This window comes from Protopterus annectens, chromosome 9.part0 (assembly GCF_019279795.1).
Source record: "Protopterus annectens isolate FY-2018-M chromosome 9.part0, PAN1.0, whole genome shotgun sequence".
NCBI lineage: Eukaryota > Metazoa > Chordata > Ceratodontiformes > Protopteridae > Protopterus > Protopterus annectens.
This window is the reverse complement of record NC_056743.1, coordinates 406778632-406804735: the sequence shown is the minus strand read 5'-3', so window position 1 is coordinate 406804735 and position 26104 is coordinate 406778632. Positions and strand designations below refer to the sequence as shown.

General features: G+C 41.3%; 1 protein-coding gene across 7 annotated transcripts in view; it reads right to left on the bottom strand.

Moving 5' to 3' along the window:
- Nucleotides 1-26104, bottom strand: part of DMTN (dematin actin binding protein) — a 1900252-nt gene that overhangs the window by 752858 nt on the left and 1121290 nt on the right. For all 7 annotated transcript variants that reach the window (XM_044082941.1, XM_044082937.1, XM_044082938.1 and 4 more), the window contains one exon: nucleotides 1404-1500. In XM_044082941.1, the coding sequence (XP_043938876.1) occupies nucleotides 1404-1500 (97 nt within the window). The remainder of the gene's footprint in view (nucleotides 1-1403; nucleotides 1501-26104) is intronic.

Below are 26104 nucleotides of genomic sequence, written 5' to 3'. Positions count from 1 at the left end.
CCATGGATGCTGTGTTTTTTGCTTTAGAAAATGCCGTTTTCACCTGGGTATCTGTGATTACAGGGGCAGCGCAATCTTCTGGTATAGATATGGGCCCTTTAGAGAGTGAGGGTGGGGTAAAGTTTGCACTGAACCTATCTGCCAGTATATTGGCGATATCAGTTGGTTCCGTGAATTTTGAACCGTTGTGCTGTAGCTCTGAGCAGATCTGAGAGTTGTCATTTAGGTTCATGACACAGCTAAAAAATGCTTTGTGGTTGTTTTTGGTGTCCATGAGGATTTTATAAGGGATCTTAGCTTTTTGCTAAGGTTGGTCAGGGAGCTCCTCCATTCCTGGGCTTGTACTCTTTTTGTAATAATTTCTTCCTTCTATTACAGTGCTTGTTCATGGCCAGGGTCCACCAGACTGGTTTCCTTTTTTTTGGAGGAATGGGTCTTGGTTTTGTTCGGGATAGCACAGTCCATGCATTCATGTAAGTGCTTGTACAGTGCTTTTGTGTAGTCTACCGCAGATTCAACCAAATTGTCATCCTGCATGGGAGTAACGAAGCTTGCCACCTCCGTCTTAAGTAGCATAAAATTTGCTTTGAAGAGTTTTTCACTGTGGTTTCCTTGGGGGGGTGGGGGTGGGGGGTGGTATGTGGATATCGAGGGTGATGAGTTTGTGGTCTGATCTAACCAACAAGGAATTTACCTCAGGTATGGAGCACTTGTCCCCCATGTTGGTGATGACCAGGTCTAGTATACTGTTGCCCTTTGTGAGGGTGTTGATAAGCTGGTCCAGGGCATTTGAGTTAATATATTCCAGGAAGCGTTGAGCAACGCTATTAGTGCTTGAGTAGTTTTCCCAGTTGATGGTTGGGTAATTCAAATCACCCAGTATTAGGGTGATATGGTAGCAATGTAGCATCTGTACACTGCTGTAGCATGAGTGATAGTAATCTGTCATTAATAGGTTGGGTATTATGTGCTGTTTTTCAATTTTGAATTTGTTTTATGTCTTTCCCATCACTGTTTTCATATGAAATTCACTTGTTTATTGTATGGATATGAGAACTCCATTTACTTTATACTGCGTTTTTATCTACTTCAGAGTAAGCAAACAGCAAAATAATTAGGACTGTGTTACAAGTAACAGTGACTATGCAGGCTTCCCTCCTTCATCAGCTGTGTAATTAGTGTTTAATACTAAATGCCTGTGCTATTTCCAAAATCTTTTTCATCCAGCATTCATTTTCTCTTACTCAGTTTTTGACTCGTATTTTCCTTGTGTGCGCTCTTTATCTAGAGATATATATCTGGAAACATGACTCATTTTACCCTCTGAACAACTAACTAGTTAAACAGATAAACAGTCACTGCAGTTATTCTACCAGTTCAGCCATAACAGTGACTTTTCTTACCTGGTCTGTGAAAGTGTATCCGTCCACTGGAAGGGCCCAAGGTAGACTGTCCTATACTGGAAACTCTTGACTTTGGATCGGTCCCATCCTGTATGATCTTAAACAATGAATGTGACATTAAACAACTGAATATGGAATATTGTGAAAAAGTGATAAAGCATTATACAGTTTCAACATCATTTCATTAAGTATGGCTTTTTCTAACTTTACAAAAATAAATACAATTAATTTGTAAGATGAAATCAGATGCAGCATGTTTGACATACCCTTAGAAAAACAGAATACATTTTTATAGCGTGGAAACAAAAAATTGTCTGATACGATTGTTTATAGCGTGGAAACAAGGATAGATAAATGCGCTTTCACTGGTAAGCAGATGCACTATTTAAATATAAATGGCTGTCTCCTTGCCTGCTAGTCAGTCTATCTTTAAGTCACTATAAAATATCCAAATATCATTGCTGAATACTGATTTAAATGGCTGGAGGCAGAACTGGTTGCCTCTGGGGGCAAAAAAATGAGGATGTGTGTCAGAGTTCGCAAGTAAACCTGTAAACAAAGATGAAAGGATAAACTGATCAGCTTTTTATTGCATTCCTAATCTTTATTTAGATAATGTATGAGTTTGTGTGTGTGTGTGTGTAAATATATATATATATATATATATATATATGTGTGCATCTGTGCATGTGTATATGTACATATATATGTTAGAGGGTAGGGAGAGGTAGTTGTTTGTCAAAATACAAAACATGTGGCTGCTGTGCTACAAAGAAACAGCAACTGGTTTGATAGTAAAAAATGCAATGTGAATGAATTATATCTGACCATCTCTGTCATGGCTTTCACTACAGACATATATGGAATGTTGCAGTTATCAGATCTGCAGGCACTATTTCATGTCACATTGCTAATGGCCTGTGTTGGGACTGACTCCAGACCCTAAGGGGAAGTGCAGTGTAAAAAGAACTAAAATAAATAAAACAACAGCTCTTGTTTCCCTGGTAAGAGGACGAGGTAGTCGCTACAGTACTATGGGGCTCCTCCTGTAGTCAGATGAGCTCCTCGATGTGGCTACACAGTATCTTCCATGAGTGTATAGGAATGAGCTGGAAAAGGAAGGGCAACATTTGCCTGCAGCAAGATCCAACCTGCTGGAATTCTACATATCAAACTTTCCAAATCTTGTAGAAAACTGAAATCAGTACATCACCAAGATATTTAAACTTGAGAAACTAAGATGTCAGAATTAGCTATCTTTAACTGAGAAGTGCTTGGGCAGTTGTTCTATACCCCCATCCCCAAATCATATGTGTTTGTCACAGAAAGAATTTGGCAAATAGGAATCACTGAATCCATTTTTTGCCAGTCTGATTTTGATTTTGACCAGCTGTAGGAACACGCTGAAAAAGAATTAAAAAAAATGCCTTTGCTGATGCTCGCATCACTCAGGCTGATGTCACGTTAGACTTTCCACCTTAATAACCTTCACTGAAGCCATGGGCAGGTTCCCTTCCTCCTGCTAATTCTGGATGGCCTAAATCAGGAATCCCTGCAGATGGATCAAAGGCAAAGCGATATTGTGTGGTCAGTGACAAGCATCACAAATGGCATTGGTATTAGTAGGACTGACTGGTTAAATGGATTGGTCAAAAACATGTTGTTATAAAGGTGTTGCTACATATGAAAATGTCATGCAAATAATGAAAATGAAAATAAAGGTAGAATAGTGCAAGAAATAACATTGGTGCCTCATAATGCTTTGTTGAACAGTTTGGGTCTTGGTTGGGGTGCCCTATGTGTGAAGTTTACACAACTGCCCTGTGTGTGCATGGGTTTCTGTCAGGTTTTCTGGCTTCTTCACATGTCCAAAAGGAATCATGCTGTTGGTGAATTGGTGAGCATTCAAGTTGCCTTTAAGTCTGCATACAGCTGTCATTCCTGAAAGTGTGTGCGTGTGGTGAGTGTAGAACACTCTCTGATAGGATGGTGCCCATTCCAGAATAAGTTTCTCTGCATTGTGCCCATTGAGTACCAGGATAGGTTCCCACTCTCCTATGAACCTTAACTGAATTAAGTAGGTAATCAAAGAAAGAAGGAATGAATTAAAAGTGGCAAAAGCAGAACAACTATTGTTCCTGAGAGGGAAAATTTTATATACACACACACACACACATATATATATATATATATATATGTATATATATATATATATACATACACACACACACACACACACACATACATACATACATATAAAGGTGTGGCATCACTCAAAGGTATGTCAGGATCAGTGGGGATGGGCTGCACCTGCCTAATAGCTTGTTTATATGATGTAGTTACCTTGTATTGACACAGGTTCACAAGGAATCATTAGGCAGTTTTTATCTGTGAGGATCTTAAGAAGCCTAGCCTTCCATTCCATGGTAGTTTTTAGCACGGATGTGCAGCACACTTCTGAGGAGTGGTGCACATGAGTACCAGTTAGTACTATTGCTCTGTTATCATTCTAACTACAACAATGCCACTGAAAGGGAAAGAGCACCTCTGTGAGAAATGTGTTACTCCCTCTGTCAACCAGTAATGTTTTGCCATTATTCCAACCTACAACAGTGCCCGTGAAAAGTAGCTTTGTGTGTGTGTGTGTGTGTGTGTGTGTGTGAGCTATGTTACTCTCCACTAGCAGCCTACAGTGTCCTAACATCGTTCTTTTCTATGACACTGTTACCAGTGAAGTGTCAAGCATTTATCTTGAGACCTGATTAAGTGCCAAGCATTTGTATTCAGAAGCCAAACACCAAGCAAATTGTATTAGCCAAAGTACAAACAAAATGGTATGAAGTTAATCCCAGTATCTCACCAGAATAAAAAAATTCCAAATGCTCTAAATGGCCTCATGGAAAAAAAAAACTATGTAAATAAAAATAAAATACATACACGGAAAAGAGCCAACCAAGTAAAATGATTTATTTTGACTTAGCAGTTTTGTAGTAAAAACAGACCTCAACAACATTAACAGTTTATCCCCCACCCTACCTCTGTCATCAGTGAATGAACCTAATTACCACTCATTAATAAAGACAGTTAACTGTGGTAAATACATAGGTGTGTACTAGGCTAATGGCCCTGGAGCCTTTACAAGCCTAGCCCATAGGATTACCCTGGCATCATGCCACTCAAACTTAGTTCCCAGTGCCTCTATCGAGTAGAGCCACTGGAGTAATGAAGTTATCCATTAAACACAGAAAGCTGGCAAAGGCTCTTGCCTCTCTTATAGTGCCTTTTTTAGGAAAAGTGATGAGGTTAAAACTACCAACATAAAAATTCCAACAAAACAGAAATTAAAGGTCATGCTGCTAAACGCTAGAAGTCTAAACATGAAACTGCACTCATTGCAAGCATTCCTAACCCTGGAAAATGCTGACATCTGTGCAGTCACAGAAACCTGGTTCAAAGCTGTGGACAGCACCCCAGCCTTACCTGGTTACTCATTCTGTCATACATTCACACCCCAACCTGTGGGTAGTAAAACCAAAGGAGGTGGAGTTTCAATATATATTAAAGACATACACACCTCCAGGCTGGTCAAACAGTATGACACACAGGAGACACTCCCGGTGCAGTTAAGTTCTGACAAGACCCCTATACAAATCATAGCTAGCTACTGGCCCCCAAATCAGACCCAAGGTGCCCAAATTGCCTAGCTAGACCTCTTTGAATCTCTCAAGATTCAACCCTTTACCCTGATCCTGGCTAACTTTAACTATCCAAACATAGACTGGAAGAACTATCTTACCAGAACACAAATGCCCAGAGATTCCTTGATTTTGTCAATGCAAATGCTTTGGAACAGTTAGTCGATACCCCCACAAGTGTTAATAATATCTTGGTCTTGGTATTAACCAACATGAGTAACCACTGCAGTATCATCTGCCCGGTAAGATCCGACCATAAAGAGGTCACGTTTCGAAGTCACCATTTCCCCCGACCCCCCCTCTAGCTAGGGTCAATCAAAAAAACATCTCCAAAGCTGATTATAGCTTCCTGAGGGATGGTATAAAGAGCTTCACAGCCCGTTCCCCCTCTCTAGGAACTGGCATCAGTATCCAAAACTACATCAAATTACTATACGAACATTTATATAGATACATGGAATCAGGACTAAATCATCCTCCGCAAGGAAAAGTAAACCTGTCTGGTGGACATCTGCAATAAATAAACTCTATAACAAAAGAAAAAAATTGCTGTCCAGGACCAAGATGGTGCAGGTGCCCAACTGGAGCAATCTCTCCTTAGCCTAAACAAGTAAATAAGAGCACTAGTGAAATCCTCCAAAGCAAACTTCGAGTCCAAATTTGCCACATCTATTAGAGACATATGTCCATAATCTCAAAGGTAGCACCCAGATCTGTTCAGAACTAGTGGTCAAGGACACCACATATACAAATGCCGTAGATATAGTAAACTTGCTGGCTGACAGATTCAGCGAAAATTTCACCACTCTGTCCCCCCATCAGCAAATCAGGACATTGCCAGTACCTGCCCTCTTCCCCTTATATCTAGGGATCAGGTCATCACTGCTCTCTCAAAGGCAAAAAATACAGCCTCCTTGGGATCTGATAACATCCCAGGCTGCAACCTACATGAACTCAGGCAGGAACTTGCAGCACCATTAGGCACCCTATTCAACCAAAGCCTGAGTACTGGTTTTGTCCCAGCTGAGTGGAGGACAGCCACTGTCATCCCTTTACGCAAAAATGTAGCGTCCACTGATCCTGGAAATTATAGACGCATCAGCCTAACTAGCTTGATCTGCAAGGCCATGGAATGGATTATCATAGACCTCATTAACAAGGACATTGGCAACCTCCAAACACTTGATCCCACACAGTTTGGCTTCGTCAAGGGGAGGTCATGTCTGTTAAATTTGTTTGACATTTTTATTTTATTTATTTATTTTACATTTGTTGACAGGGATAGACCGACTGGATATATGTCCATTTTCAGTGGAGGCCCAGGGAGAAAAGCTCCAATATAATAATACACATTGAACATTTAGTAAATACTAGTTTCAAGCAGATTACAGTCATAAGCAATACCAGCATTTAGCACATATAGTACTAACTTATTATAAAGCACTTTACAAAACATAAAATTATTTTCAAAGTTATATATACATAACAGTACATTCAGGTTTAAGACACATTGAGCAGCAGTTATACAATTGACCCTTCCTGAAACAGAGTGGTAGAACAAAGTTAGACGTAGTTGAAGGTAAGGCACCTAAGAAATAGAGAGGTCACTACTCAGGGTTAATGCAAGGACATAACCAATGAGTTTTGAAGTATTTCTTGAGTTTGTTTTTGAATTGAGTTAGTGAGGGTTCTAGGGTCAAGTCAGCTGAGAGTCTGCTCCATGTTTTTCCAACAGAGCTGGCAAACAGAGAGTCCCCAGCTGAGTTGTTGTATTTGTATATGTTTGAACTAGCAGTCTAGTGGATGATCGCAGTGGCCGGGGGCTGATAATATTTTTTAGTGCAGGTGTACTTTTTGGTTGGTAAAGGACTTTATGTGCCACTATTAGCTGGCTGAACTGTAGTAGGATTGGCAGTTCAAGCCATCCTAGGTGATTTAGGTTGTGACAGTGGTGTGTCCGGTAGGCTGTGCCAGTAGCAAATCCGGCAATGTGGTTATAGCAGGATGACAGTTTATTAAGATCTGTTTTGTTTAAGTTGGAGAATAGAGGTGAGGTGTAGAGAAGAGTTGATAGTAGATGGGAACGGGCAATTGCAGCTCTAGCAAGTGGGGTAAGGAAAGGTTTGATTCTGTAAAGAGAGACAAGTTTTTTATTAATGGTTTTGATAGCTTGATTGACATGTGCATCAAACTTCAGGTTATCAACTATGACACCCAGTAGTTTAGTGTGGGCTTCTGGAGAGATGATAGTGCCATTGTTAGTGGTTATGTTGAAGGATGGCAGGGGGGTCCTGCATGTGGGGGAGAAGAGGAGCAGCTTAGTTTTGTTGGGGTTTAAAATTATATGTTGCTTTGCTTGGAGAGACATTTTTCCACTGTATTGAAGGTATTTTGGGTTAATGTGAATAAAGTGGCTGGTGAGGTGTCAAAGGTGGAGTCATCTGCATATTGAATGCAAGTAGCATCTGAGATGACTGAATGAAAGTTGTTGATAAAGATGGAGAAAAGAAGGGGTCCTAGTATCGAGCCCTGGGGGACTCCTAATGTGATGGGTAGGCGAGATGATAGCTTGTCCTGCCATAGAACTGCCTGTTGCCTGCCCTGCAGATAGGACTGAAACCATTGGAGTGCATGGTTGTTTAAGGAGAAGGCCTTCAAGGTATTTATAAGCATTTTGTGGTCAACCATGTCAAAAGCCTTGGATAGATCTAGAAAGAATGCTGAGGATAGTTTGTTACTATTGCGGTTGTTGTTAATGACATTAGAGAAAGGGAGGAGGGCAGACGTAGTACTGTGGTGTGGCTTAAAGCCATGCTGAAACAGCTTGTTCTGTGTGAGGTAGTGCATGAGCTGTATGTGTACACACTTCTCCATAATTTTAGCTAGAGGTGACAGAATAGCTATGGGTCTAAAGTTTGACAGTTCAGTGGAACTGCCTTCTTTATGGAGAGGTGTGATATGGGAGATTTTCCATATAGTGGGTACTGTAGCTTCAGATATACCTCTGTTGATCAAGATTGAGCTGGGGTATGCTATGGTGTCAGCAGCCTTTTGCAGATAGTCTGCTGGGAGGAGGTCGGCAGCCAGGGTGGTGGGTCTTAGTTTCTTAAGTAGGGCATGAATAAGTTGAGTAGGAACAGGTTGGAAGGTAAAGTATGTTTAGGTACTGCATGTGGCTGCATTAGAATTAGAGCCATTGGGAGAGAGTTGGCTGTCTAGAGACTGGATAGTCTCTGTAAAGAAGCTGCTGAAGTTATTAGCAATGTCTACTGGGGATTTTTGTTGGGAAGCTGAGGGGAGTGGAGTGGCGGTTTGCCCTGGGTGGAGTAGTTTATTTATTCCTGCCCAGAACTTGAGGCTTTGGTGTTTTCGCAGTAGATGGTAGTAGTGGTTCTTTTTGTCTAAGGTTATGGATTTTTTGGTGTCATTCCTTAGCTGTCTGAATGTTAGTTGATCAAGTGGGGCTTTTGTTTTTCGGTAGGTGGCCCATGCTTTGTTTCTGAGTGAAATTTTGGTTTTGGTATCTTTAGAAAGCCATGGTGCAATATTAACTTTAGTTTTAATAGAGCGGCTGGGAGCATGGGAGTTAATAATAGCAAGGAATTTGGTGTTAAAGTATGATACTGCTTCATCTAGGGGGACACTTTTTAGTACTGACCAGTTGCATGCCTTAAGTTCATTTTGAAACTTGGTGAGAATAAAATTCTTGTTGTTTCTTAATGTTCTATAAGTGGGTTCTTTCTGACAGGAGCAGTCTACTTTGAGTTTGATTACATAGTTGAGACAGTGGTTACTTAGGTCATCAGGCAAAGTGCCTGATTTATAGGACTGAAGATAGGTACTGACGAGTATCCAATCTAGGGTACTTTCCTTGTTATTGGGTTTTCCTGTCCAGGTGGGGGAGGTTATGATTTGACTACACCCATAGAGGTTTATGTGGGTTGTGAGGGTTTCACAAGAGCAAGTGTTCCAGTCAATGTTGAAATCCCCAAGAACAATTGTTTCTTGGGGGTAGTTACTGGATAACCAATATAAGAAGTCTTCTAATGTTTCCGTGTTCCTCCCTGGGGGAATGTAGACACAGACAAAGTTTACATTTTTGTTTTTATTAATTTGTAGTTTTGAGATAAGAATGTCAGCATTATTGAACTGGGGTGGTTGTTGGGTGTCTATGCTGACAGATAGGGTAGACTTGTAAAGTATGGCTACCCCACCACCCTTTCTGGTGGTATGGTCTAGTTGAAACATACTGTATCCTGGTGGCAGAATCTCATTGTCCTTGGTGGCAGGCTTTAGCCACGTTTCTGTTAGGCATAATATATCTGGGGAATGAACAGCTATGCAGGTGCTGAGTTTTGTTATTTATGCTCCTAATGTTTAGATGGCAGGCCAGCAGTGAGTTAGGAGGTCTATTTGTTGGAGCTGTGGTGGTAGGGGGATATAGTAGGGGGATCAGGGTCAACAGGTGGGGATGGACATGGGTTTGAGTGGATGTCGCCATCCTTTGTGATGTTGTACTGTATCCTGAGTATGAGTTTTAAGATTTTGAATAAAGGTTTGTAATAGTGTCTAGTTTTAGGACTAATGTGACTAGGTCTAGTAAGATGGTAATATTTTTTGAGACAGTCACCAAAGCCATGGATGAGGGGAAGACAGTACACACCGCCTACGCTGACCTGGCCAAAGCCTTCAACACTATTCCCCACTCAGGCATAATAGATAAATTCTCTCAACTAGGCATCAATCCATATATTACCAGATGGTTAGCTAACTGGCTCACTGGCAGAACCCACCTAGTCAAAATAGGGAAAGCCATCTCAAGCAGTAGACCCATATCGAGTGGTGTACCCCAGGGTTCGGTCTTGGGGCCTCTGTTATTTGGGATATACTTTTCTGAGGTACAGGCCAAAACCAGTGGGCTATGGCTGACCAAGTTTGCAGATGACTGCAAGTTGGGAGCTGTCATTAATTCCCCTAGTGATGTAGACATCCTCCAAGAGGGTCTCACCCAAACAAATGACTGGTGCCAGAAACATGGCCTCAAGCTGAATACAAAAAATGCATCATTGTCCCCTTTGGGGAGAGAGATGTCCCCATAGATTATCACATTAATAACAGTGTTCTAAGCACGCAGTCAGTTGTGAGAGATTTGGGCACCCAGATTGATAGCAGCCTGACTTTTGACCACCATGTTGCTTCCATTGTACAGAAAGCTTTCTACAGGGCCCACCTCATAAGTAAGGATATCTCATCCAGGGACAAGGAGGTCATAACATCTCTGTATTCTTCCCTTATAAAGCCCATTATTGAGTACAGCGCCCCATTCGGCATGTACCTCGCAAAGCACATGCAGCAGCTGGAGAGACCACAGAGGTTCCTCACCAGAAGAATCCAGGGCCTCAAAAATCCACCATATACAGATAGGCTAAAAGCTCTATCCCTCTACTGTGTTTCATACAGTCTCCTCAGAGGTGAACTCTGTCTGGCATACAAGGCGATCTCGGACCCCACCTTGATGGGACTGCTGCATATCCACAAGTCAAGCTCCACTCGAATAACCCACACACGTGGCCTCAACCTGGTCTGTGACATCAATAAGACTTGCTGGCGGCACAGATTTGTGTCCCAGAGACTCCCCCATCTATGGAATAGACTCCCTCTTCACGTCAAGCAGAGTACCTCTTTACCCCTTTTTAAGTGATAACTGGATGGGAAATAGAAAATACAACCCTGGGATTCCACCCGTGTCCATGCTGGACAGGGGCATCGGGTGCTGATTTACCTATGCATGGGCTAAACTCTTGGCTAGGCTTATAAGGGCCTCAGGGCCAATAGCTTAGTAACTTCCTACCATCCTGTGTCTTAAGATTAAAACCATATAAAAGAAAAAAACATTAAAATCCATAAAATATTTTAGAAATATACTCCCAAAACGTAAAGCAAAACATACAAATATGTGTTTGTATCCACAATATCTAGTTTCTAACACAATGCTGCAAAACTAAAAGAATGATATGGAAGAATGTGATTAGGTCTGCGATCATAACCAGACTGTAATGTGTTTGAGACATGGATGTCAACAAATTCACATGGAAAGCTTTGCTTTTGAGGTGACTCTTCACATTCATGTGGAGAACACCTACGAAGTTGGGTTATGATCAGAAATATCTGATCATAATGCTTTCTAGTTAGTTGAGCTCTACATGTTCCTAAAGCAGTGCAGTAGTTAAAGAGAAGAAAGTGTGGAAAAGCTAAGTGTGTTATAGCTTTGAAAGCTGCAATATACTTATCATTGCAAAACAGAGTGGCTACCAGAGAAAGCTGCAGGAAGTAAAGAGAGGTTTAAAAATGTGTTACGCACTTCAGCGAATGAATGAAAAGTCTCTTCATTCATCTTGTTGCTATCCTGGCGGCAGCCTATAACTACTGTTATTACTCCTATGCACCTTTCTATTATCAGAAATATGCCTAAACAAGTATGTCTTTTTCCAGATTTTGGAACATAATTGTGGTAATCCATGCACTACAAAGCAACCCAGCCACTGGGGATGCACAAGCCAGTGCATTTCTTTGTGCCAAAGCCCGGATAAATGGGGAGGGTTGCGTCAGGAAGGGCATCCGGCGTAAAACTTCACCAAATAATTTCATGTGGACACCAGTAAATATTTCAATACCGGATCGGTCGAGGCCCGGGTTAACAACGACCGCCACCAGTACTGTTAGCCAACAGGGTGCTGGCGGAAATTGGGCTACTGATGGCCGAAGGAGGAGAAGAGGTGGAAGGCATGGTCGAAGGCAGGAAGAGAGGAGAAAGGCTAGGACTGTGGTAGTGAGGGTCGGAACTTTGAATATTGGCAGTATGACTGGTATAGGGAGCGAGCTGATATGATGGACAGAAGGAAGGTTGGTATATTGTGTGTAAAAGAGACCAGATGGAAGGGGAGTACGGCTAGGTGTATCGGAGGTGGGTTCAAATTGTTTTACCACAGTGTGGATGGCAGAAGAAATGGCATAGGAGTTATTCTGAAGGAACAGTATTCTAAGAGTGTTTTGGAGGTGAAAAGAGTGTCGGATAGAGTGATGTTTATGAAGCTGGAAATTGATGGTGTAATGATGAATGTTGTTAGTGCATATGCTCCACAAGTTGGGTGTGCAATGGATGAGAAAGAAAAAATTTGGAGTGAATTGGATGAAGTGGTGATGACTGTACCCAAGGGTGAGAGAGTGGTGATTGGAGCAGATTTCACTGAGCATGTTGGTGAAGGGAACAGAGGGGATGAGGAAGTGACGGGTAGGTATGGTGTTAAACAAAGGAATGCAGAAGGTCAGATGGTAGTGGATTTTAAGAAAAGGATGGACATGGCTGTGGTGAATACGTGTTTTAACAAGAGGGAGGAGCATGGGGTGACATACAAGAGTGGAGGAAGATGCACACAGGTGGATTATATCTTATGTAGGAGGGCCGGTTTGAAGGAGATTGGAGACTGTAAAGTGGTGACTGGGGAAAGTGTAGTTAGGCAGCATAGGATGGTGGTTTGTAGGATGATGTTGGTGATCAAGAAGAGGAGGAGGAGTGTGAGGGCAGCACCAAGGATCAAATGGTGGAAATTGAAAAAGAGTAATTGTGAGGAGGAGTTCAGGGATGAGTTAAGACAGGCACTGTGTGGCAGTGAAGAGTTACCAAATAGCTGGATAACTACAGCACAGCTAGTAAGGGAGACTGCTAGAAAAATGCTTGGTATGACATCTGGACAGAGGAAGGACGACAAGGAGACATGGTGGTGGAATGAGGAAGTACAGGAGAGTATACAGAGAAAGAGGTTGGCAAAGAAGAAGTGGGATTGTCAGAGAGATGAAAGTAGACAGGAGTACACGGAGATGAGGTGCATGGCAAAGAGAGAGGTGGCGAAGGCTAAGGATAAGGCATATGAACAGTTGTATGAAAGGGTGGACACTAAGGAGGGAGAAAAGGACCTGTACTGATTGGCTAGACAGAGGGACCGAGCTAGGAAAGATGTGCAGCAGGTAAAGGTGATAAAGGATAATGAGGGAAACATACTCACAAGTGAGGAGTGTGTGTTGAGGAGATGGAAAGAGTACTTTGAGGGGTTGATGAATGAAGAGAATGAGAGGGAGAGAAGGTTGGATGATGTAGGGATAGTGAATCAGGAAGTGCAATGGATTAGCAAGGAGGAAGTAAGGATAGGTATGAAGAGGATGAAGAATGGAAAGGCTGTTGGCCCAGATGACATACCTGTGGAAGCATGGAGGTGTTTAGGTGAAATGGCAGTGAAGTTTTTAACCAGATTGTTTAATGAAATCTTGGAAAGTGAGAGGATGCCTGAAGAATGGAGAAAAAGTGTTTTGGTACCGATTTTTAAGAATAAGGGTGATGTGCAGAGCTGTAGTAACTACAGAGGGATTAAATTGATCAGTCACAGCATGAAGTTATGGGAAAGAGTAGTGGAAGCTAGGTTAAGAAGGGATGTGATGATTAGTGATCAGCAGTATGGTTTCATGCCGGGAAAGAGCACTACAGATGCGATGTTTGCTCTGAGAGTGCTAATGGAGAAGTACAGAGAATGTCAGAAGGAGTTGCATTGTGTTTTTGTAGACTTAGAGAAAGCATATGACAGGGTGCCTAGAGAGGAGTTGTGGTACTGTATGAGGAAGTCAGGAGTGTCAGAGAAGTATGTAAGAGTGGTACAGGATATGTACGAGGGTAGTGTGACAGCGGTGAGGTCTGCTGTGGGAGTGACGGATGCATTTAAGGTGGAGGTGGGGTTACATCAAGGGTCAGCTCTGAGCCCTTTCTTATTTGCAATGGTGATAGACAGGTTGACAGACGAGATCAGACAGGAGTCCCTGTGGACTATGATGTTTGCAGATCACATTATGATCTGTTGTGAGAGTAGGGAACAGGTGGAGGATACCCTGGAGAGATGGAGATAAGCTCTAGACAGAAGAGGAATGAAGGTCAGCAGGACTAAGACAGAATATATGTGTGTGAATGAGAGGGAGGATAGAGGAATGGTGATAATGCAAGGAGTAGAGGTGGCGAAGGTGGCTGAGTTTAAATACTTGGGGTCAATAGTTCAGAGTAACGGTGAGTGTGGAAAAGAGGTGAAGAAGAGAGTACAGGCAGGAAGGAGTGGGTGGAGAAGAGTGTCAGGAGTGATTTGTGACAGACGAATACCTGTAAGAGTGAAAGGGAAGGTCTACAAGAGGGTAGTGAAACCAGCTATGTTATATGGGTTGGAGACAGTGGCACTGACAAAAAGGCAGGAGTTTGAGCTGGATGTGGCAGAGTTAAAGATGTTAAGATTTGCACTGGATGTGACGAGGGTGGACAGGATTAGGAATAAGTATATTAGAGGGTCAGCCCAGGTTGGAAGGTTTGGAGACAAAGCCAGAAAGGCAAGATTACGTTGGTTTGGACATGTGCTGAGGAGGGATGCTGAGTATATTGGGAAAAAGATGCTAAGGATGAAGCTACCGGGTAACAGGAAAAGAGGAAGGCCTAAGATAAGGTTTATGGATGTGGTGAGAGGGGACATGCAGGTGGTTGGTGTGACAGAGCAAGATGCAGAGGACAGGAAGAAATGGAAACAGGTGATCTGCTGTGGCGACCCCTAACAGGAACAGCCGAAAGAAGATGATGATGCACTACAAAGCAACTAAGCACAAAACACCACCAAATCTAAAAATACTGCCAAACACTCATAAAGCACAAAGACAAAAAACCTGGAAAAGTGCATGACTGAAACACCTAAAAGACACCTAATTCCAAAAGAGAAAGAAGTGACTCTATTAAAAAGTAAAAACAAAAACATAATTAAATGTAATAAAATGTAACTTGCAAAAAAGCCCATCTTTAAATTAAAAAGAACAGCCCAACTGTATCAAAATCCATATATAAAAAGTTAAGAAGAAAGCATGTTAAAAACCAGAAAAACATGATGTTTTAAAATATTTTAATGTACATGTCATAGCAACACTTTCCCCAGTATACACAAGTGATTCCAGAGCAGAACATAACAGTAAAATAATTTAATTGAAAGCCCCCCCCATAAGGAAAACTTGCAACCATCTGTAGAAGGAATATCATAATGTACTCCAGCAGCCATGATCTGCTGTAAAGACCTCCATTTTACCAACTGACCCTGCCAAGTACCTACCCAGTCACTAAAACACGCGATAAACCCTAGCACTTACTTCTTCATAACATGAACAAAACCACAAAGAAATGAACTACCTCAGCCAATCTAATTTTTAAACTACGAAAGCCAAGGCAAAAAGTACACACATAAATTACCATACCCTAAATAAAACCTAGCTGATATAAATATCTAGCTATCCCTGTACTTCTCTGATGATGCCTGATTCCAGAAGAAAAAACAGGATAAGCCATGAAAGGGGTAAACGTAATCTGTTATAAAAAGTAAGACATACAAGTACAAAGTACAAAAAAACAGACAATAAAAACTGCAATAGATTTCAAGTAAATGCCAGATGATCAGCAATTAAAGGGTTTCTCTGATCCACGTTTATTAGAATGACTGCTTTTATCAATTAACAGACATTACAGGTAACCTGTGAAATATATGATGCATGATTGTAAAAATAAAACTCCCACCAAAAAATGCTTTCCTTAAACTAAATTATATGGTAACCAATTAGAAAGCATACTTTGATTTTTTTACTGTATCTCTCAAACGTGAAGTCAAATATCCTAACCTAGAATAAATTAGAATATGCACACTAAAATCCTGTTTACAGAATGTTACTATTGTTCCACAAAAAATAGTGCATAACTGTAGCCAACTGGAATCGATGGAAAATATAAACTTATATAGAAATACAAAGAAAAAGGAACAAACCAAATGTAATGGGATTCTCAAACACATGAAATAGCTTTTCCTGTAGTGCTGGGACCACATTTGTGACCAGTGCCTTTGCTTCTCATTACAAAACCTGTGCTTTAACTATACACAAGATATTTCTTGCATCTAACAGCTAGTCCTGCATTAGGTTTATCTAAAGAAAGATGAAAATTATGCTTTTTTGTAAAACTGGTAAAGAAATAAACTCTGCCACAGAAGTGCTTTCTTGGAGGTGTAGGCTCATAGCAGCCCACAGTGCATATAAGACTTACACAATCAACTTCACTAATTTAGAACACACACCAATTAGTTTCCAAAGTAATTCAATACTCACAAGTCTCCACATTTCAACTATATTTCATATACTGGCATATATGTCTAGACAACAGCTTCCCAAACACAGATTCAGTTTTCCTATCAGGACCAACAGCCAGGGCTCAACAAATTGATGCGTTACTTGGGGTGCAAAACTCCCTTGCTACCTCTCTGTATTCAAGTGTAATACTAGTGGTAACACCATCTTTCATACCAGCCGTAATTACCCTGCCGGTTTTCCCACTTGACATCTACAGCGACTGTTCATTTGGTGCCCCACACTATCCTTCTTGGGTTACTGTGCCAGGTTTACATCTTTGTCATCTGCCACTGGAAAGACTTTCAAACCTGTGTCCATCTTCCCATATTCCACTACTGGATACATCCTCCCAGATTTCACAACTGGGAACATCTTTCCACATCCCACTACTGTGCACATCATCATACATTCCACTACTGGGTACATCCTTCCACATTCCACCATGGGAGGCTTCACTTCTGGCCTTCTCATCAATACCAGTGTTTCATTTTTCTGATGGAAACCTAACCCTGATCCCTCACTGAAACCATCTAAATATCTCCAATGTTTCCCTCAGCAACCTTGCACCTTTGATGTCATCATCATGTAGTTTTCAGTAAAGGTTAACATCAACACCATCCAAAATGAACTCAATGAATCAAAAGAAGCAAAGCTTTGACGTAAAACGTGCCATGAAAGAAGGAAGGTGGCATTAATAAGGCATTCGATGATGACATCCACGAAATGACAGGGAAGAAACATTGTACTAGGACAAAATGGTTTCACCATGTTACAGCTATGAAACATTGTGCTACGACAAAATGGTTTCAGAATGTTCCAGCTATGAAACATTGTGCTAGGACAAAATAGTATCACTATGTCAGAGGTCTAAAATATTGTGCTAGGACAAAATGGTATTAACAGTGTCAGTGCTATGAAACACTGTGCTAGGACAAAATGGTATCACCATGTCAGTGCTATGAAACACTGAGCTAGAACAAAATGGTATCATAGTGTCACTGTATGAAACATTGTGCTAGGACAAAATGGAATCACCATGTCAGAGCTATGAAACATTGTGCTACAACAAAATGGTATTACCATGTCAATGCTATAAACATTGTGCTAGAACAAAATGGTATCACCATGTCAGTGCTATGAAACACTGTGCTAGGGCAAAATGGTTTCACCATGTCAGTGCTATGAAACATTGTGCTAGGACAAAATGGTATCACCATGTCAGTGCTATGAAACACTGTGCTAGGACAAAATGGTATCACAGTGTCAGTGCTATGAAACACTGTGCTAGGGCAAAATGGTATCACCATGTCAGAGCTATGAAACATTGTGCTAGGGCAAAATGGTATCACCATGTCAGAGCTATGAAACATTGTGCTAGGACAAAATGGTATCACCATGTCAGTGCTATGAAACATTGTGCTAGGACAAAATGGTATCACAGTGTCAGTGCTATGAAACATTGTGCTAGGACAAAATGGTATCACCATGTCAGTGCTATGAAACACTGTGCTAGGACAAAATGGTATCACAGTGTCAGTGCTATGAAACATTGTGCTCGGATAAAATGGTATCACCACATCAGTGCTATGAAACACTGTGCTCGGTCAAAATGGTATCACCATGTCAGTGCTATGAAACACTGTGGTAGGACAAAATGGTATCACCGTGTCACAGCTATGAAACATTGTGCTAGGGCAAAATGGTATCACCATGTCAGTGCTATGAAACATTGTGCTAGGACAAAATGGTATCACCATGTCAGAGCTATGAAACATTGTGCTAGGGCAAAATGGTATCACCATGTCAGAGCTATGAAACATTGTGCTAGGACAAAATGGTATCACAGTGTCAGTGTGCTAAGAAACATTGTGCTCGGACAAAATTTTATCACCATGTCAATGCTATGAAACTCTGTGCTAGGGCAAAATGGTATCATCATGTCAGTGCTATGAAACACTGTGCTAGGACAAAACTGAACCACCACATCAGTGCTATGAAACACGGAGCTCGACCAAAATGGTATCACCAGGTCAGTGCTATGAAACACTGTGGTAAGGCAAAATGGTATCACCATGTCAGAACTATGAGACATTGGCTAGGGCAAAATGGTATCACCATGTCAGAGCTATGAAACATTGTCCTAGGACAAAATGGTATCACCATGTCAGTGCTATGAAACATTGGGCTACGACAAAATGGTATCACAGTGTCAGTCCTATGAAACATTGTGCTATGACAAAATGGTATCACCATGTCAGTGTTATGAAACATGGTACTAAGACAAAATGGAATCACAGTGTCAGTGCTATGAAACATTGTGTTAGGGCAAAACGATACCACCATGTCAGAGCTATGAAAGACTGTGCTACGACAAAATGGTATCACAGTGTCAGTGCTAGGAAACATTGTGCTAGGACAAAACGGTATCACCATATCAGTGCTATGAAACACTGTGCTAGAACAAAATGGTATCAAAGTGTCAGTACTATGAAACACTGTGCTATGGCAAAATGGTATCACCATGTCAGAGCTATGAAACATTGTCCTAGGACAAAATGGTATCACCATGTCAGTGCTATGAAACATTGGGCTACGACAAAATGGTATCACAGTGTCAGTCCTATGAAACATTGTGCTATGACAAAATGGTATCACCATGTCAGTGTTATGAAACATGGTACTAAGACAAAATGGAATCACAGTGTCAGTGCTATGAAACATTGTGTTAGGGCAAAACGATACCACCATGTCAGAGCTATGAAACACTGTGCTACGACAAAATGGTATCACAGTGTCAGTGCTAGGAAACATTGTGCTAGGACAAAACGGTATCACCATATCAGTGCTATGAAACACTGTGCTAGAACAAAATGGTATCAAAGTGTCAGTACTATGAAACACTGTGCTATGGCAAAATGGTATCACAATGTCAGAGCTATGAAACATTGTGCTAGGGCAAAATGGCATCACAGTGTCAGTGCTAAAAAACATTGTGGTCGGACAAAATGGTATCACCATGTCAGTGCTATGAAACACTGTACTAAAACAAAACTGTACCACCACATCAGTGCTATGAAACACTGTGCTCGGCCAAATTGGTATCACCATGTCAGTGCTATGAAACACTGTGGTAGGAGAAAATGGTATCACCATGTCAGTGCTATGAAACATTGTGCTGAGGCAAAATGGTATCACCATGTCAGTGTTATGAAATACTGTGCTAGGGCAAAAGGGCATCACCAATTCAGTCAGTGCTATGAAACATTGTGCTAAGGCAAAATGGTATCACTGTGTCAGTGCTATGAAACATTGTGCTAGGGCAAGATGGTATCACCGTGTCAGAGCTATGAAACATTGTGCTAGGACAAAATGGTATCTCCATATCAGTGCTATGTAACACTGTGCTAGGACAAAACAGTATCATCACGTCAGTGCTATGAAACACTGTGCTAAGACAAAATGGTATCACTGTGTCAGTGCTATGAAACATTGTGCTAGGGCAAAATGGTATCTCCATGTCAGTGCTATATAACACTGTGCTAGGACAAAACTGTATCATCACGTCAGTGCTAAGAAACACTGTGTCAGTGCTATAAAACATTGTGCTAGGTCAAATGGTATCACCATGTCAGTGCTATGAAACACTGTGCTAGGACAAAATGGTATCACAGTGTCAGTGCTATGAATAACTGTGCTAGGGCAAAATGGTATCACCATGTCAGAGCTATGAAACATTGTGCTAGGACAAAATGGTATCACAGTGTCAGTACTATGAAACATTGTGCTAGGACAAAACTGTATCACCACGTCAGTGCTATGAAACATTGTGCTAGGACAAAATGGTATCACCATGTCAGTGCTATAAACATTGTGCTAGGGCAAAATGGTATCACCATGTCAGTGCTATAAACATTGTGCTAGGACAAAACTGTATCACCATGTCAGTGCTATAAAACACTGTGCTAAGGTAAAATGGTATCACAATGTCAGAGCTATGAAACATTGTGCTAGGGCAAAATGGTATCACCATGTCAGTGTTATAAACATTGTGCTAGGGCAAAATGGTATCACCATGTCAGAGCTATGAAACATTGTGCTAGGACAAAACTGTATCACCACGTCAGTGCTATGAAACACTGTGCTAGGACAAAATGGTATCACCATGTCAGTGCTATGAAACATTGTGCTAGGACAAAATGGTATCACAGTGTCAGTGCTATGAAACATTGTGCTAGGACAAAATGGTATCACCATGTCAGTGCTATGAAACACTGTGCTAGGACAAAATAGTATCACAGTGTCAGTGCTATGAAACACTGTGCTAGGGCAAAATGGTATCACCATGTCAGAGCTATGAAACATTGTGCTAGGGCAAAACAGTATCACCATGTCAGAGCTACAAAACATTGTGCTAGGACAAAATGGAATCACCATGTCAGAGCTATGAAATACTGTGCAACAACAAAATGGTATCACAGTGTCAGTGCTAAGAAACATTGTGTTCGGACAAAATGGTATCATCATGCCAGTGCTATGAAACTCTGTGCTAGGGCAAAATGGTATCACCATGTCAATGCTATGAAATACTGTGCTAGGACAAAACTGAAACACCACATCAGTGGTATGAAACACTGTGCTCGGCCAAAATATTATCACCATGTCAGTGCCATGAAACACTGTGGTAGGGCAAAATGGTATCACCATGTCAGTGCTATGAAACATTGTGCTAGGGCAAAATGGTATCACCATGTCAGTGCTATGAAACACTGTGCTAGGGCAAAATGGTATCACCATGTCAGTGCTATGAAACATTGTGCTAAGGCAAAATGGCATCACTGTGTCAGTGTTATGAAATATTGTGCTAGGGCAAGATGGTATCACCGTGTCAGTGCTATGAAACTGTGCTAGGGCAAAATGGTATCTCTATGTCAGTGCTATGTAACATTGTGCTAGGACAATACTGTACCATCATGTCAGTGCTATGAAACACTGTGCTAGGACAAAATGGTATCACAGTGTCAGTGCTATGAATAACTGTGCTAGGGCAAAATGGTATCACCATGTCAGTGCTATGAAACATTGTGCTAGGACAAAATGGTATCACAGTGTCAGTGCTATGAAACATTGTGCTAGGACAAAATGGTATCACCACGTCAGTGCTATAAATATTGTGCTAGGGCAAAATGGTATCACCATGTCAGTGCTATAAACATTGTGCTAGGACAAAACTGTATCACCATGTCAGTGCTATAAAACACTGTGCTAAGGTAAAATGGTATCACCATGTCAGAGCTATGAAACATTGTGCTAGGGCAAAATGGTATCACCATGTCAGTGTTATAAACATTGTGCTAGGACAAAATGGTATCACCATGTCAGAGCTATGAAACATTGTGCTAGGGCAAAATGGTATCACCATGTCAGTGTTATAAACATTGTGCTAGGGCAAAATGGTATCACCATGTCAGAGCTATGAAACATTGTGCTAGGACAAAACTGTATCACCACATCAGTGCTATGAAACACTGTGCTAGGGCAAAATGGTATCACCATGTCAGTGCTATGAAACACTGTGCTAGGACAAAAGTGTATCACCATGTCAGTGCTATGAAACACTGTGCTAGGGCAAAATGGTATCACCATGTCAGTGCTATGAAACATTGTGCTAGGGCAAAATGGTATCACCATGTCAGTGCTATGAAACACTGTGCTAGGGCAAAATGGTATCACCATGTCAGTGCTATGAAACACTGTGCTAGGACAAAAGTGTATCACCATGTCAGTGCTATGAAACACTGTGCTAGGACAAAACTGTATCACCATGTCAGTGCTATGAAACACTGTGCTAGGACAAAATGGTATCACCACATCAGTGCTATGAAACACTGTGCTAGGGCAAAATGGTATCACCATGTCAGTGCTATGAAACATTGTGCTAGGGCAAAATGGTATCACCATGTCAGTGCTATGAAACATTGTGCTAGGGCAAAATGGTATCACCATGTCAGTGCTATGAAACATTGTGTTAAGACAGAATGGTATCACCATGTCAGTGCTATGAAACATTGTGCTAGGACAAAATGGTATCACAGTGTCAGTGCTATGAATAACTGTGCTAGGGCAAAATGGTATCACCATGTCAGAGCTATGAAACATTGTGCTAGGACAAAGTGGTATCACAGTGTCAGTGCTACAAACATTGTGCTAGTGCAAAATGGTATCACCAAGTCAGTGCTATAAATATTGTGCTAGGGCAAAATGATATCACCATGTCAGTGCTATAAACATTGTGCTAGGGCAAAACTGTATTACCACATCAGCGCTATAAAACACTGTGCTAAGTTAAAATGGTATCACCATGTCAGAGCCATGAAAGAGTGTGCTAGGGCAAAATGGTATCACCATGTCAGTGTTATAAACATTGTGCTAGGACAAAATGGTATCACCATGTCAGAGCTATAAAACATTGTGCTAGGAGAAAACTGTATCACCATGTCAGTGTTATAAACACTGTGCTAGGGCAAAAATGGTATTACCATGTCAGTGCTATGAACCATTGTGCTAGGAGAAAACTGTATCACCACATCAGTGCTATGAAACAATGAGCTAGAGCAAAATGGTATCACCATGTCAGTGCTATGAAACACTGCGCTAGGGAAAATTGGTATCACCATAATAGTGCTATGAAACATTCCACTGGGGCAAAATGGTATCACTATGTCAGTGCTATGAAACATTCTGCTAAGGCAAAATGGTATCACCATGTCAGTGCTATGAAACATTGTGCTAGGGCAAAATTGTATCACCGTGTCAGTGCTATGAAACATTATGCTACGACAAAATGGTATCACCAAGTCAGTGCTACAAACATTGTGCTAGCGCATAATGGTATCACATTGCCAGTGCTAAAAACATTGTGCTACGGCAAAATAGTATCACCATGTCAGTGCTAAAAACATTGTGCTAGGACAAAACTGTATCACCACATCAGTGCTATAAAACACTGTGCTAAGTTAAAATGTTATCACCATATCAAAGCTATGAAACATTGTGCTAGGGCAAAATGGTATCACCATGTCAGTGTTATAAACATTGTGCTAGGGCAAATGGTATCACCATGTCAAAGCTATAAAATATTGTGCTAGGAGAAAACTGTATCACCACATCAGTAATATGAAACACTGTGCTAGGGCCAAAATGGTATCACAGTGTCAGTGCTATGAATAACTGTGCTAGGGCAAAATGGTATCACCATGTCAGAGCTATGAAACATTGTGCTAGGGCAAAATGGTATCACAGTGTCAGTGCTATGAAACATTGTGCTACGACAAAATGGTATCACCACGTCAGTGCTATAAACATTGTGCTAGGGCAAAATGGTATCACCATGTCAGTGCTATAAACATTGTGCTAGGGCAAAATGGTATCACCATGTCAGTGCTATAAACACTGTGCTAGGACAAAACTGTATCACCACGTCAGTGCTATAAAACACTGTGCTAAGGTAAAATGGTATCACCATGTCAGAGCTATGAAACATTGTGCTAGGGCAAAATGGTATCACCATGTCAGTTTTATAAACATTGTGCTAGGGCAAATGGTATCACCATGTCAAAGCTATAAAACATTGTGCTAGGAGAAAACTGTATCACCACATCAGTGCTATGAAACACTGTGCTAGGGCAAAATGGTATCACCATGTCAGTGCTATGAAACACTGTGCTAGGACAAAAGTGTATCACCATGTCAGTGCTATGAAACACTGTGCTAGGGCAAAATGGTATCACCATGTCAGTGCTATGAAACATTGTGCTAGGGCAAAATGGTATCACCATGTCAGTGCTATGAAACACTGTGCTAGGGCAAAATGGTATCACCATGTCAGTGCTATGAAACACTGTGCTAGGACAAAAGTGTATCACCACGTCAGTGCTATGAAACACTGTGCTAGGACAAAAGTGTATCACCATGTCAGTGCTATGAAACACTGTGCTAGGGCAAAATGGTATCACCATGTCAGTGCTATGAAACACTGTGCTAGGGAAAAATGGTATCACCATGGATGTGCTATGAAACACTGTGCTTGGGCAAAATGGTATCACCATGTCTGTGCTAGGACAACAGTGTAGCACCACTTCACTGCTATGAAACACTATGCTAGGACAAAACTGTACCACCATGTCAGTGCTATGAAACACTGCGCTAGGCCAAAATGGTATCACCACTTCAGTGCTATGAAACACTGCGCTAGGGCAAACTGGTATCACCATAATAGTGCTATGAAACATTCCGCTGGGGCAAAATGGTATCACTATGTCAGTGCTATGAAACATTCTGCTAAGGCAAAATGGTATCACCATGTCTGTGCTATGAAACATTGTGCTAGGGCAAAATTGTATCACCGTGTCAGTGCTATGAAACATTGTGCTAGGGCAAAATGATATCTCCATGTCAGTGCTATGAAACATTGTGCTAAGACAAAACTGTATCACTATTTCAGTGCTATGAAACACTGTGCTAGGACAAAATGGCATCACCATGTCAGATTTATGAAACATTGTGATAGGACAAAATGGAATCACCGTGTGAGCGCTATGATATATCTCTGGACAACAGCTTCTCAAACATAGATTCAGTTTTCCTATCAGGATCAACAGCCAGGGGTCAACAAATTGATGTGTTGCTTGGGGTGCAAAACTCCCTTGCTACCTCTCTGTAGTCAAGTGAAACATTAACGGTAACACCATCTTTCATACCAGCTGTAATTACCCTACTGGTATTCACACTTTACATCTACAGCTGGTGTTCATTTGGTGCCCCACACTATCCTTCTTGGGATACTGTGCCCAGGTTTACATCTTTGTTATCTGCTACTGGAAACACTATCAAACCTGTGTCCATCTTCCCATACTCCATCACTGGGTACATCCTCCCAGATACCAACACTGGGAACATCTTTCCACATCCCACTACTGTGCACATCCTCATATATTCCACTACTGAGTACATCCTCCCATATTCCACCATGGGAGGCTTCACTTCCTGGCCTTCTCATCAATACCAGTGTTTCATTTTTCAGATAGAGTCCTAACCCAGATCCCTCACTGAAACCATCTAAATGTCTCCAATGCTTCCCTCAGCAATGATGCACCTTTGATGTCATTATCATGTAGTTTTCAGTAAAGGCTAACATCAACACCATCCAAAATGAACTCACTGAATCAAAAGAAGCAAAGCTTTGAGGTAAAACATGCCACGAAGGAAGGAAGGTGGCATTAATAAGGTCTTTGATGATGACATCCACGAAATGACAGGGAAGAAACATTGTACTAGGACAAAATGTTTTCACCATGTTAGAGCTATGAAAGATTGTGCTAGGGCAGAATGGTATCACAGTGTCAGTGCTATGAAACATTGTGCTAGGACAAATGGAATCACCATGTCAGAGCTAAGAAACATTGTGCTAGGACAAAATGGTATCACCATGTCAGTGCTATGAAACACTGTGCTAGGGCAAAATGGTATCACCATGTCAGAGCTATGAAACACTGTGCTAGGGCAAAATTATATCACCATGTCAGTGCTATGAAACATTGTGCTAAAACAAAATGGTATCACCATGTCAGTGCTATGAAACACTGTACTAGGGCAAAATGGTATCACCATGTCAGTGCTATGAAACACTGTACTAGGGCAAAATGGTATCACCATGTCAGAGCTATGAAACACTGTGCTAGAACAAAATGGTATCAGCATGTCAGTGCTATG